The 13,337-nt window shown below is 43.9% G+C and overlaps 1 protein-coding gene across 6 annotated transcripts in view; it reads left to right on the forward strand.

The window, feature by feature from the left end:
* Positions 1-1,134, forward strand: part of Tgif1 (TGFB induced factor homeobox 1) — a 9,337-nt gene extending 8,203 nt beyond the window's left edge. For all 6 annotated transcript variants that reach the window (XM_021149146.3, XM_029471386.2, XM_021149144.3 and 3 more), the window contains exon 3: positions 73-1,134. In XM_021149146.3, coding sequence (XP_021004805.1) covers positions 73-648 — 576 coding nt within the window. In that variant the 3' untranslated portion in view covers positions 649-1,134. The remainder of the gene's footprint in view (positions 1-72) is intronic.
* The last annotated feature ends 12,203 nt before the right edge of the window (positions 1,135-13,337 follow it).

A 13,337-nucleotide genomic window follows, 5' to 3' on the forward strand; every position in this document is an offset into this window, starting at 1 on the left:
ACATCGGATGTTTTCAGAACCTGTTTGTCAAGTGAACTGAGAGTATTGAAGGGAGACCCTGTGTGATTTCAGGTCTGTAACTGGTTCATCAACGCCCGCCGCAGGCTCCTCCCTGACATGCTGAGAAAGGATGGCAAAGATCCAAATCAGTTCACGATTTCCCGCCGTGGGGCCAAGATTTCAGAAGCTGGCTCTATTGAAGCTGCAATGGGTATCAAAAACTTCATGCCAACTCTAGAAGAGAGCCCATTTCATTCCTGCGTAGTTGGACCCAACCCAACCCTAGGGAGACCAGTGTCTCCCAAACCTCCCTCCCCAGGATCCATTTTGGCTCGCCCGTCAGTGATCTGCCATACCACTGTGACTGCGTTGAAGGATGGGCCTTTCTCTCTCTGTCAGCCAATTGGTGTGGGACAGAGTACAGATGTGCCGCAAATAGCACCCAGCAACTTTACAGACACCTCTCTCGTGTACCCAGAGGACACTTGCAAATCTGGACCCAGTCCAAACCCTCAGAGTGGTCTTTTCAACACTCCTCCCCCTACTCCACCAGACCTCAACCAGGATTTTAGTGGATTCCAGCTTCTAGTGGATGTTGCACTCAAACGGGCGGCAGAGATGGAGCTTCAGGCCAAACTCACAGCTTAACCGTTTTTTCAAACAAAACAGTTCTCCAAAATATGGTCCTGATTGCCGGGGGTGATGGCAAGAGATGCATTATTTTATATATTTTTCTATTAATATTTGCACATGGGATTGCTCATCGAAGCTTCCTGTTACTAAGATGTCTTCAGTGGAATAGAGTCATTCCAAGAACTACAAACTAAAGCTACTGTAGAAACAAAGGGTTTTCTTTTCGAATGTTTCTTGGTAGTTTCTCATAATGTGAGACGGTTCCCAGTATCATGTGATCTTCTCCTCCAGACTCCTCCTTTTTATGTTCCAAGACTGTGCAATACTTTAGAAGCCCTCGCACCTCTCTCTTCCCATGTGGAACGTGACGCCCACATACAGTCTAAATGAGTAAACTTTCAGTTTTTTGTTTGTTTGTTTTTTTTTAGATTCAAGCAAGTATGAATCTAGTTGTTGGATACCTTTTTTCATGATGTAATAAAGTATTTTCTTTAAAAGTTATTGCAATGAAGAGCATTTTCTTGAAGGAAGCAATCAGAACACAGTAGGAATATAGGAAATGGGGGCAGGGCAGACTGACTGATTTAGGTTGTGTGTGTGTGTGTGTGTGTGTGTGTGACTGCTTTGAAGAGCTGTGGAGGACAAACCACTGTGAATAATCAGCATGGGGGAGATTTCCTCTTGATTGGAGGGGGAGTTGGCCCCTCAGTCTTTGCTTACAGATGAGTGGCAGATTGCAGTGAGGTATCCGCATCAATTCATGATGACATCAGTAGCGAGGTCACCAGCAGTGAGCTGCTGTGTATTTCAGACGGGCCCACGCTGAGTTTATTAAACTCTCCAAGGTCATAAGTTTGACTGTTGTGGCATGTGCAAGTTTGGTCTGTTAGGATAGAAAGTTACTTGCAAAGTCTGGTTGGCCAGAAGGGAACTGGTTGTCGCATGCCTCAGAATCATTCCTACAAAGCCATGTGAGGCTTTTTACTGTGAGGCTCCTTTGTTGTTGAAGGCCTGTCCTGTGCTTTCCTGCCGCAGCTAAGAACCGAAGGTGCACCACAGCTTCTGGACGGCGATTTTAGAGAGTAGGCCATTCTTGCACACTGAAGTTTGCCTAAATGTGAAAGTCTCTGCTCCAGAAAAAAGAACACTCAAACAAAAGTTGGTAAGTGACACAGAAGACCCACAGTGAAGACCCAGAAGCATACGGAAGTGAAGGGAAGGTTTCAGCTGGGTTCTGCCAGAGGGTGGCTTGGCCGTAGTACAAATGAAGGTGGGTAAAGAATTATGCTCACTTCAAAGCCGGATCAAAGGTCACAACCACACACTGCTATAAATCCTGATGGCCTACCCATGTTAAGCTCTTGCTCACATTAAAAGAAAAAGAGCCCCAAAATAACAAGAGCTGGGGAAGGAGTCAACTCAGGCTTAGAGGAATGCACAAGGCCCTGGCAAAGAGGCAAAAATCAAGGTTGAGGGCACTTTTCCTCCTCTGAGTTGAGGGATTCTGGTTCTCCAGCGAGTAAATAGAAACCATTGTTCTGAAAGCTGTAACTCAAAAGCTGCCATGTCAGCTGGGCAGGGACGCACACCTGCGATTGATCGCAGCAGGCCGGGGGAATCCGACAGCTGAAAGGTCTTGAGAGATCTGCTACTTCATGAGAGATTCAGATTTAAAACAAAATTATTCGTGGGGCTGAGGAGTCTTCCATTTAAGGGTGCTTGCCTAGCATGTGGGTCTGTTCCCCCATTACATAAACTGGGCAAAGTGGCACATCCCTGTAACCCAAACCCATGTGAGCTTGGCCAGCCTGGGCTACTTAAAACACTGTCTCACACTGAAGGGAGATAATTCTTTTGTGTCGACTGTTTTTGTGGTAGAACTTTTTGTTTGTTTACTTTTAAACTCCCTGTGTTTAAATACCTTCTTTTCGGGCATATTTAACTGGGTTTTTCATTTAGACTCTGCCTTTGAGTCAATTTGTTTAGTCACTTTACACCTTATACAGTTTCAGCACCAAGCCTAGCTATCTCTTGATGAATTTGTAGTCCATGTACGTATGGTTTTCCCCTGCCTTTGTATTCCTCCGTTTTTGCCTCACTTGAGTTTAATTAGTATTTTCTAGTATTTTTTCTTCAGTTTTTATTTTCAGTCATGAACTACGTGGTTAGTTTAATGTTGTGGTTTTTGGGTTTGTTTGGTTTTTTTTTTTTTGTCTCACTAAATAGACCATGCTGGCCTTGAACTCACAGAGTTCTCTTCCTCCCAAGCTCTGGAATCAAAGGCATTTTCCACTCCACCCAGCCACCCAGCCGAACTGTTAATTCTGAGTGGTTGTAGGGACTAGAACACGCACCTTTAGTTATTCAAGTCTCCAGTGAAGAAGGTCTCTTCACTTTCCCCCTTTGCTTTCGTGAGTCTGTTCAAATATACATGTCTTTACACAATAAACTCAATCATACAGATAAAAGTTTTCCTTAAAAACAAGCAAACTCAGCTTGGTTGGTCTGGCTTGGCAGAACTTGCCTTTAATCCTGGCAGTAGGGAGGTAGAGGCAGGTGGGATCATTGTGACTTCAAGCCAGCCAGGGCTACATAGTGAGACCCTCTCTCAAAACATGAGCTTTGTGGGAGACTGTATATGCGTGTGTGTGTGTGTGTGTGTGTGTGTGTGTGTGTTTAGCATTTCTGGTGCCTTCCATTCTTTCCTGTAGACTAAGTGACATCTAGTCTCATATCTTGTAAGCTTGGAGAATCCCCCAGAGGAGTGGAGTGTGAAATGATTCCATGGAAAGCAAGCTTGCTGCACCTAAGCTCAGTTCTCAGGGCCCACCTGCGGAGAGAATATTTATTGAACTTTCATTTTCCTTTGGTCTTGGAAGGCTGATTCCCTTTTGGAGAATTTCAGGTTGGTACCTTCCTTTGGTCTGTGTAAGATGTAGCCTCCGTCTGTTCCCTCTTTCTGAGGAGACCCCACTCTCGGGTCTTTGGTCGTTTCCTTACGTAGAGTGCTGTGTTCCTTTGGAATTTCGGCACTCCACCTTAATGTGGCCAGGTAGCTTTTCTTTCATTTGTTTGCTTTGCTTTCTACTATCTTGTCTATCATCTCTCATCATCCTTCTCACCGCCCTGGGCGTGCGTGTTTGTTGCCTTTTTATTTGTTTTAAGCACAATCAGGAAAGTTTTGGCCCTTGGTTTTAAAATAAAATAAAATTTCTGTTTTCTTCTCTCCTAAAATGTCACTGAATGTATAGTAGATCACCTAGGATTGCTTTACTTTTTGTTTTGTTTTGTTTTGGTTTTGGTTTTTCGAGACAGGGTTTCTCTGTATTGCTCTGGCTGTCCTGGAACTCACTCTGTAGACCAGGTGGACCTCAAACTCAGAAATCTGCCTGCCTCTGCCTCCCGAGTGCTGGGATTAAAGGCGTGCGTCACCACGCCTGGCTGCCTTACATGTTTTTAAAGCTTATATATTCACTGTGCTTCAAATTCAATAATTCATCTAAGAAACTTTCAGCTTACACGTTGTCTTCAATCTGCTGTTGAGCCTATTCCAGGACATTTTGAGTATATATATATATATATATATATTCCATTTCCTGGAAATAGAACTCTGGGCCTCATCCATACTCCACAAGGACTTCACCACTGATCTACACCCCAGACCAGGCTGGGGTTGAAGTGATCCTCCTGCCTCTGTTTCCTAAGTGCTGCTATTAAAGGCATGTACCACCACACCCAGCTTTATTACTGTTTTTGAAAAGCCATTTATATTGTGATCCCTTTTTTTTTTTTTTATATTTTCTCACCCTTGCTCCTCTCATTGGTTTATCAGTTATATATTATTTCTGTATAGGATCTTCCTCCCCACTCCACCCCCACACCTTTCTCTATCTCTCTCTGTTATGTGTGCGTAGGACAGAGGTTGATATTGCCTACAGTCACTTTTCATTTGATTTACTGAGGCAGCTCGCCCCATGACTGCCCTTAAGATCACCTGCATCTGCCTCCTTTGTACTTGACTGAAGGCGGGCTGCTACACCCGTGTGGCTTTCCCTGTAGGTGCTGGGGCTCTAGAGTTCCGTTCTCCCATTCCCAAGGCAGATGCTTTACCCTCTGAGCCGTCTCCCCAGCCCCTCGTACGCTATTATCAATAGCCTTAAAGCACTCTTCTGCCAATTGCAATGTGTCCTAATAGCCGAGGTTTCTGTTGGCAGCCTTTTACCTCAGTAGGAGGTCGACTTGGGGAGCCAGTGATCTTTTCTTTCTTTTCTTTATATATTGGGCATCATGGGTGTGGTGTGATTCGAAACTTTGTCTTATGACAAAGCATCCTCTGAAGAGTTACTTCTTTTCTGTCTTCAGGAAGTTCTGATTGTAGCTGAAGCCTGAACCTGTCCTTGCAGCATCCTGCAACGGGCCGAGAGCGGTACTCTTTCCCCCTGCACAGGCTGAGACCTGTCCCTGCAACAGCTTTCTTTCTACAGCCTCTCCTCAAACCATAACCTTTCACCTTTGTCTACCCACAAATCTTTCCATGACATCTTAAAAACAACATTTTTAAATTTACCTTATGCGTTGGAGTGTTTTGCCTGTGTGTGTGTGTGTGTGTGTTTGTGTTAGTTCCAGACAGTGAACAACGGATGGTCCTCTAGAGCTGGAACTCACTCCAGCTTCTTCTATGACATCTACATAGCGTTCCACCATTGCTAGGCCTGTGATGATGATGATGATGATGACGATGATGACGACATTATGAATGAGTCCATCTTCAAATTACCTTCTCTTGACAGGACAGGTCCTACCCACTTTTGCTCAATTATTTTGAAGAGGGACATTGAGAAAAGTCTTACATAGCTCGAGCTGGTCTCCAGCTCACTATCCTGCTGCTGAGGCATCTGACTCAATTAGCTCTCTCTTCATTCCCAGTTCATAATCCTTAACCGGGAGTGCCATTAATCTAGGAAAAACTCCTCCACTACTGGAAATTAGAAGATTTCTCAGAATCACTGGGAGAGGAAGGGGCAGGGCCAGGCTGAATATCCTAGACTGGCTTGGACAAACTCATCTGTCCCCATCTCTAGATTTTAGTTGTCTACCACCACACCCAGTTTAGATCATTTTTTTTTCTTTTTAAAGATCTGTTTTATGCCTATAAGTATTTTGCCTATATGCTTGGTGTCCAAAGGATTTCAGAATGTCAGGTGTCAGATTCCCTGGAACTGAACTAATGAACAGCCGTAGGTCAGCACGAGGGTGCTGGGATCTGAATCCAGGACCTCGGCAAGAATAGCAAGTGTTCTTAACTGCTGAGTCCTCTAACTCCCTTAAATCGCTTCTTTTCTTTTCTTTTCTTTTCTTTTCTTTTCTTTTCTTTTCTTTTCTTTTTCTCTTCTTTTCTTTTCTCTTCTTGTTTTTGTTTTGGTTTTTGTTGTTGTTGTTGTTTTTCGAGACAGGGTTTCTCTGTATAGCCCTGGCTGTCCTGGAACTCACTCTGTAGACCAGGCTGGTCTCGAACTCAGAAATTCACCTGCCTCTGCCTCTCAAGTGCTGGGATTAAAGGCATGCACCACCACTACCCGGCTTCTATTCTTTTCTTTTTCTCTTCTCTTTTTCAGGGTGTGGGAGGTTGGTATTGGGACAGGGTTTCTATGTGTAGCCCTGGCTGTCTTAAAATTCACTATGTATGTTGTAGACCAGGCTGACCTCAAAACTCATAGAGATCCACCTGTCTCTGCCTCCTGTGCACTAGGATTAAAGGTGTGCGCCACCACTGTGCAGCTTGTTATAAATCTGATACTTGACACTGGACTCATAAAACGGGATTCATATGGTTCTTGCTACATGAAGCCATGCCCCTATTAGCCCTGAAGACACTGCAGGAAGGTAAGCATTTTTTAACCACCCCCACCCCAAATTAATATGTATCTCTGGAAGGTGGCCAGAGAGCAAGAGATAAATGTGTAAATGTCAGAATTTTAGATCTCATTAAGCTCATTAACAGGAGAATATGCCGAGTCTTGACCTCAAAATCATGACCTGTAATTAAAAACAGATTGCCCTGTGGGCTGGGTTTTATGATTCAGAGGTTAAAAAAGAGAAAATGTCCAACAACTGCTTTGCAGATGAAGGAAAAGAGGTAGCTTGGGGCCCACGGTTGCAGAAGCACAGCAGACAAACAAGGGAAGCATGGTAAACCATTGAGTAAGAATATCAAGTTTTGGGGCTGGAGAGATGGCTTAGCAGGTAAGAGCACCGACTGTTCTTCCAGAGGTTCTGAGTTCAAATCCCAGCAACAACATGGTAGCCTACAACCATCTGTAATGAGATCTGATGCCCTCTTCTGGTGTGTCTGAAGACAGCAACAGTGGACTCAAGTTCATAAAATACATAATTTTTTTTTTTTTTTAAAAAAGGATAGCAAGTTTTACAGAGATTTAACAAATGTCAAGGAAACAGGATTTCTGAATGAAGTGTTTTACCGATACCAATAGCCGGTGCCACCCTGGGGGCAGCTTGTGGGTGACTTCACATGGCTCAGACCTTATGGAAATTTACCTGGCTTTAGGAGGCTGTTGGAGGCAGACATTTAGCAAATTGCGCACACATGCAGGCAGGTAAGTACAACAAAGCCATGCAGAGATTACAGAAGATAACTGTTACCCTAAGGAGAGAGACAAGCTTGAGGTTCTGTTTCAGAGGAAAACCGGAAGGCTCCACTTCACTTTCTCTTTTGTGTGTGATGTGCATGTGTGTGTGTGCCTGTGGGCCATCCCACATGTATGGCATGTGTATGTGTGTGTGTATGTGTGTGCCTGTGGGCCATCCCACATGTATGGTATGTGTGTGCCTGTGGGCCATCCCACATGTATGGTATGTGTGTGCCTGTGGGCCATCCCATATGCATGGTATGTGTGTGATGTGTGTGCACCTTTGTGGGCATCCCCACATATATAGTGTGTGATGTGTGTGTGAGTGCCTGTGAGGACCTCCCTCCATGCCTGGAGATCAGAGGACAACTTGGGGGAGTCAGTTCTCTCTCTCTAATGGAACCTGGGGGAGTCAGTTCTCTCTCTCTAATGGAACCTGGTCATTAAGCTTGGTAAGGAGAGCCTTCCCTCACTGCGCCATCTCAGTGACTCAATAGTATCTTTCAAATAAAATTAGTAAATCTTGAATATGTTCATGTTTGATAAGATCATTCATATTTTATCTAAAAAGGAAAACAAAATTATTCAAATTTATATTGGGACAATATCTGTAATTATTACATATATACTTGTATATATCCATATATGCATATATGGAAATATATAGCTTTATATATAAATATACATATATAAAATATATTTAATATTAATATATAAATAGATTTGAATATATATATATGTATGTATATATGTATCCTAAAGCTATAAATTCTCCCCATATAAATTTTAATGTGAAATTAGAAGTTGAAATTAAACAAAGATAGTTGCCATTCTGGTTCTGTTTGTCTCTTGTTACCTAATAATATTTTATCCCTCTCAGTTCTTCCTGATGAATTTCGGTTTGAAATGTATTTGAATGATTCTTCGAAAAGCCGATATGTGCCACAGTTTCCCTTTATCCACCTCTCTTAAGGTTTCAGCCACTTGTGGTCAAACAGGACTGAGACTATCAAATGGAAAATTCAAGAAATAAACCTCCTGCCTTAAATTCCATTCTGTTTTGAGCAGTGTGATGAAATCTCATGCAACCTTACCCCGTGACTCACCCCTTTGTTGTATACAGGGAACAGGCTGCCTGCCTTGGCAGTCACTTGGTAGCTATAGTAATTCCCGACTGGGCTGACTGGGCTGACGGGCACCCAGTGCTAGGGTTCGTAATGGGAGTGTAGTGAGCCATGATAGGAATTAGCACATGCCAGAGAGTTGTTCCAAAGCTCTTCCAGTAAGTGAAAGTTCTCAGCAAGGTTAGAAAAATTCCCATCCTGTGGTTGGTCAGGCCTAAGGGAAGATCAAATCTCCCTCTGAGATTGTGAGGAGGAAACAGAAGTTGGGGCTAATCCTGGCCATTCAACTTCTAGCACCCAGTTAGGACAAAGGGCAGAGTTGATGCATTCAAACTTTGGAAAAAGCAGATGTGATAAGATTGAGTGACCTCAGGCATCCAATCGGGTGTGGGGATCCACACGTCAAGAGAGACCACTTTCAAGAAGGTTGCTGATGCAAGATGGCTCGTTTACTGCTTTTGACCCACCTATGAGCTGAGAGCATATATTCTGTAAAATCATGTTCTGAGCCCGATGGTGTCCCAGGCTGGTGGTGATGCTGTCATGCTGCGGCCATGGTGAGCCCATAGCTCTGACTTAGTCACAAGACCATGAAGGTAAACAAGGCGTACCCTGGCATCACGGTATAGTGTTGATATGGTTTTAGATACATTACATTACGGGAGACATTCAGCCCGAGATAGCAGAGGTAAGGGCCCTGTCTCAAAAAAAAAAAAAAAAAAACCAAAACAAGATCCCAGGAATGTAGCTCAGTTGGAAGGGCAAGGCCTGGGCTTCCATCCCCACTAAACACAAACAAAACACCACCAAAGAGGAAAAAAAAAAAAAAAAAGATAGACCAGACTAAACTAGACAGGTGTATTAAATTCCTTTGAATCCATAATAGGTATAATGGTAAGTCGGGGAGTGTTACATAGTTGACATTTTTCTCCAAGGCTACATGCATGGCACATCCAGAACATCATTTATTTAAAAATTTCTAATTAAAAGCTTTGATACGTTAAGCTCAATCCAATCATTTCACAATTTATAGTAGAGATCAAGATGCCACAAATATATTCAGTTTTCTTCACATTTTTGTAAAGGCTTTCTAAACTTCAGAATAATGTCGCTGCAGAGTTTTTCTAACATTTCCTGTAAATCCTGGATAGCAGTGAAATGTCAGAATAAGCGTTGGGTGTGGTTCAATGACTCCAAGCGTTCATAAAGTCCAAGGTTCATTTCCAAATACTGCATGTGTAAACACAAACACAAAGTCAGATTGACTTAAAAGCAATAGTCTATCTATTGCACACCTTATATTGCCATTTATCACATTATCTTATTTATTGGGCACCTTATGTACAGTCGTTTAGACTTCACAACCCTAGTGAGAGGTGTTGTTACTGCTGTACAGGGGGAGGAAGCTGGCTGACTGGTGAGGTCAGCCTGTCTGAGGCTATGGGCTGTAATGCAGCCCTCAATCCCCAGGAGATTCTGCATGCTGTGCGAGCACTGCATTTGAAATCAAATGACTTGCAAAGAGATAACCCAAAAAACAAAGGAACAAAACCACCCTACACTCTAAAGGATTTTGGAGTTGCCTTGGCAAATGATCGTTTATAATTTTATTTTCTAAATACCTCTATCTTCTGTTGTCTACCAAGTTACCCCTTCTCCATTTTCCTTTTGACCACATCTGCTCCTTAGGAAGACTCGAGGCACTGCCGCGTCCTCAGGGTTTCCTAACTCTCATTAACTACATAGAGTCTGACACAATGAACTCCTGTGCGCTCTCCGCAGCTTCTCGGTGTGTTAACACCCAACTATACAGAACTTTTCACTTTCTTTTCTAGGCAGCAGCTCTCTAAGCCCAAGGGCTTTGTTTTCCAGTGTGTTTGTTTTTATTCTGACCCTTTAGTTCCACTCCTTAAAAAACAAAACAAACAAACAAACAATCAAAAAAAAACCCTATCAATACTATGGCTTTTAATAGAGATGAAAGGGACAACGCTGCGTAAAGGGGCCGGCGCAATTTTATGATAAAACCATTCATCTCTCTCCCAATCTCAACTCATCCATCCATTTTTGAAAAGGGGTTACTTGTTGATTAGCGCGGAGGGGGGAGGGCTCTAGTGGCGTAAAGATCAACGTTAAAAATAAATATCTCTACGCAAAGAAAACAGACCACGCCTTTCCGCTCCGACCCAGACAGAACCTAAGTACTTTGCCTGGGCAAGCTTTTTGAGAGGCTCACCTCCCGGCAAGATGAGCCGGTTTGCTGCTGCGCTGTTCTTCACCGGCAGGTGCTGCGCGGGCTCGCCAGCTCCTTGTTAATTTGAGCCCGCAAAGGGACCTTTGATCAACGTGCTCACAGCCTGCAGGCTTCCCGAGCTGGCTCCCGGCGACTTCAAAAGAGCTGTAAAATGGACTGTAATCTCGGCCTTCCTGTTTCTGCGGCTCCCACCCCCACCCCCACCCCCACCCCGCCCCCTGGGTCCGCACACAAACGCCAAGCTTCGCACCCGACTATTGTTCTCGGTCCGCAAGGTGCAGCCACTGCCAGCCCCGTGTGCATTTGCAGAGGGCTGGGTCAACTGCTAACTTAGATTTCTTCGTCCAGAGGAGGATCTGGCTCGAGCTCCTTTGCGGAGAAGTGGAGATGGGCATATCATTTAATGCTTGCTGGAGGAAGGTGATGTGAAAAGCCACAATCAGTTTGGGGGAACTCTATACCAGGAAGGCAGTGGTTTGAAATTTGAAATTTTGATACAGAAACTACAAAACTAACCAACAGAGTCAACCAGTCTAACTATCTATCTATCTATCTATCTATCTATCTATCTATCTGTCTATCTATCTATCTGTGTGGTTTGAGACTAAGTTTCACTCCATGTATGCATGTATGTATGTATGTATGAATGAATGAATGCATCTACCTTATCTATTTATCTTATCTATCTTTCTACCTACCTACATATCTATCTATCTGTGTTTTGAGACAAGTTTCACTCCATGTATGTATGTATATATGTATGAATGTATGCATCTATCCTATCTATCTATCTATCTATCTATCTATCTATCTATCTATCTAATCTGTGTTTTGAGACAAAGTTTCACTTTACAGACCTAGCTGGCCTTAAGGTCCACATTCTCCCTGCTGTATTCCATCTCCACATCCCTCTAGTAGTCCTTTCTACTCTCAAATTTAAGTTCCTGCTTGCCTTTGGATTTTCTTGGTTCTGGGATCTTAATCACATTTGGGATTCAAGAATGATTTTTAAAAACTTGACACATATTTTGTGTGTGTTGAGGGTGCATATGTTGGCAAGTGTCTGGAGGAGTACACTGGGGACTGCCAGGTACCTCCTTCCTCCATCTCCTTCAGGAGGTTGAACTCAGGTTACTGGTTGGCACCTTCTGTCTCCTTGGCCCTGATTTATTGATGGCTTATGTTGTGATAGCACGTGTGTGGAGGTGGGAGGAAGAACTATTTGTGTAGCAAGCTTTTTGTCCTTTTTATATGGTACTAGGGCTTGAACTCAGGACCTGGTCAGTGTGAGGCAAACCTTTTCCTGTGGAGCTACGTAGAGCCTTCCAAGGAATATTATTCAGAATCATTGAAAAGCTTTCTTTCTTTTTTTTGTTTGTTTTAGTTTTTTTGTTTTTTTGTTTGTTTGTTTGTTTTGTTTTTTGTTTTTCTTTGAGACAGGGTTTCTCTGTATAGCCCTGGCTGTCCTGGAACTCACTTTGTAGACCAGGCTGGCCTCGAACTCAGAAATCCCCCTGCCTCTGCCTCCCAAGTGCTGGGATTAAAGGCATGCGCCACCACGCCCGGCCGAAAAGCTTGATTTCTTTATCTAAAATTTGGTATTTAAAGCAATACCACTCTCCACCAATCCCCCCGCCCAAAAAAATCCCACGAACTTCAAAGTTGTTGAAAATCACAGAAGGTAAACTGAGCTCTCAGAGGGAGAAGAAGGTGATAGCAGATTAGAGGCTCTGCCAAGGAGAAGCCCATCCCTGATCAATTAAGGACTGGGGTCTGGAGAGGTAGCTCGGTGGTTAAAAGCGCTGGCTGCTCTTCAAGAGGACACTGATTACAGAACTCACTGGGCAGCTTACAACCAACAGTAACTCCAGGTCCTGAGAATTCCAGTTTTCTGGCCTGTGCAGGGCACTGGGTAGAACAGATTAGACACACACACATTCAGACGAAACACTGGGACCTATAGAATAAGTTAATAAAAGAACTGGGGTTGATCTGGGGCAAACTCCGAGGTAAAGCCCTGGCCTGGCATGGGAAAGATTCCAGCACCCAAAGGGATAAAACACAATAACCAAACCCTTAGTCTGAGAGACCATGGTCACCCCATTCTCAGCGAACTAGTCATAGCTCTCTTGATCTTGTGACCATCTTTGAAGCTCTCACTCACACTGCTTCCTCCTATGAGGTCCTGAGGAGAGGGAAGTAGGGATCGCTTTGCTGCTGTGTCATTAGAAGATGGAGAAGGGTGGGCTGAGGAATGGGCCGGTCAGGGCCAGAATGGAGCCAAAAGGCAGAAGTGAGGCTAGGACATTCGCCCACAAGCAAGAGGAAGCAGGACTTTGGCCCCCGTCCAGGGAGAGCCACTGCAAGATCTGTCAACAGCATCCATTTGTTGGCAGCTCAGTTTTGCTTCAAAGAACTTGCTTTTGTTGGGCACAGATCCCAGCACTTGGGAGGCAGAGGCAAGAGGATCTCTGTTGAGTTTCAGGCCAGCCTGGTCTACACAGTTAGTTCCAGGACAGCGGGAGCTACATGATTAGACCCTGTTTAGAAAACAAAACAAAACAAAACAAACAAACAAACAAAAAACGGACTGGAGAGATGGCGCAGTGGGTAAGACTGCTCTTCCAGAGGTCCTGAGTTTAGTTCCCAGCAACACATGGGGGCTCACAACCATCTGTA

Source organism: Mus caroli, unplaced genomic scaffold (assembly GCF_978045245.1).
Source record: "Mus caroli unplaced genomic scaffold, Mus_caroli_1 scaffold_18, whole genome shotgun sequence".
Taxonomy (NCBI): domain Eukaryota; kingdom Metazoa; phylum Chordata; class Mammalia; order Rodentia; family Muridae; genus Mus; species Mus caroli.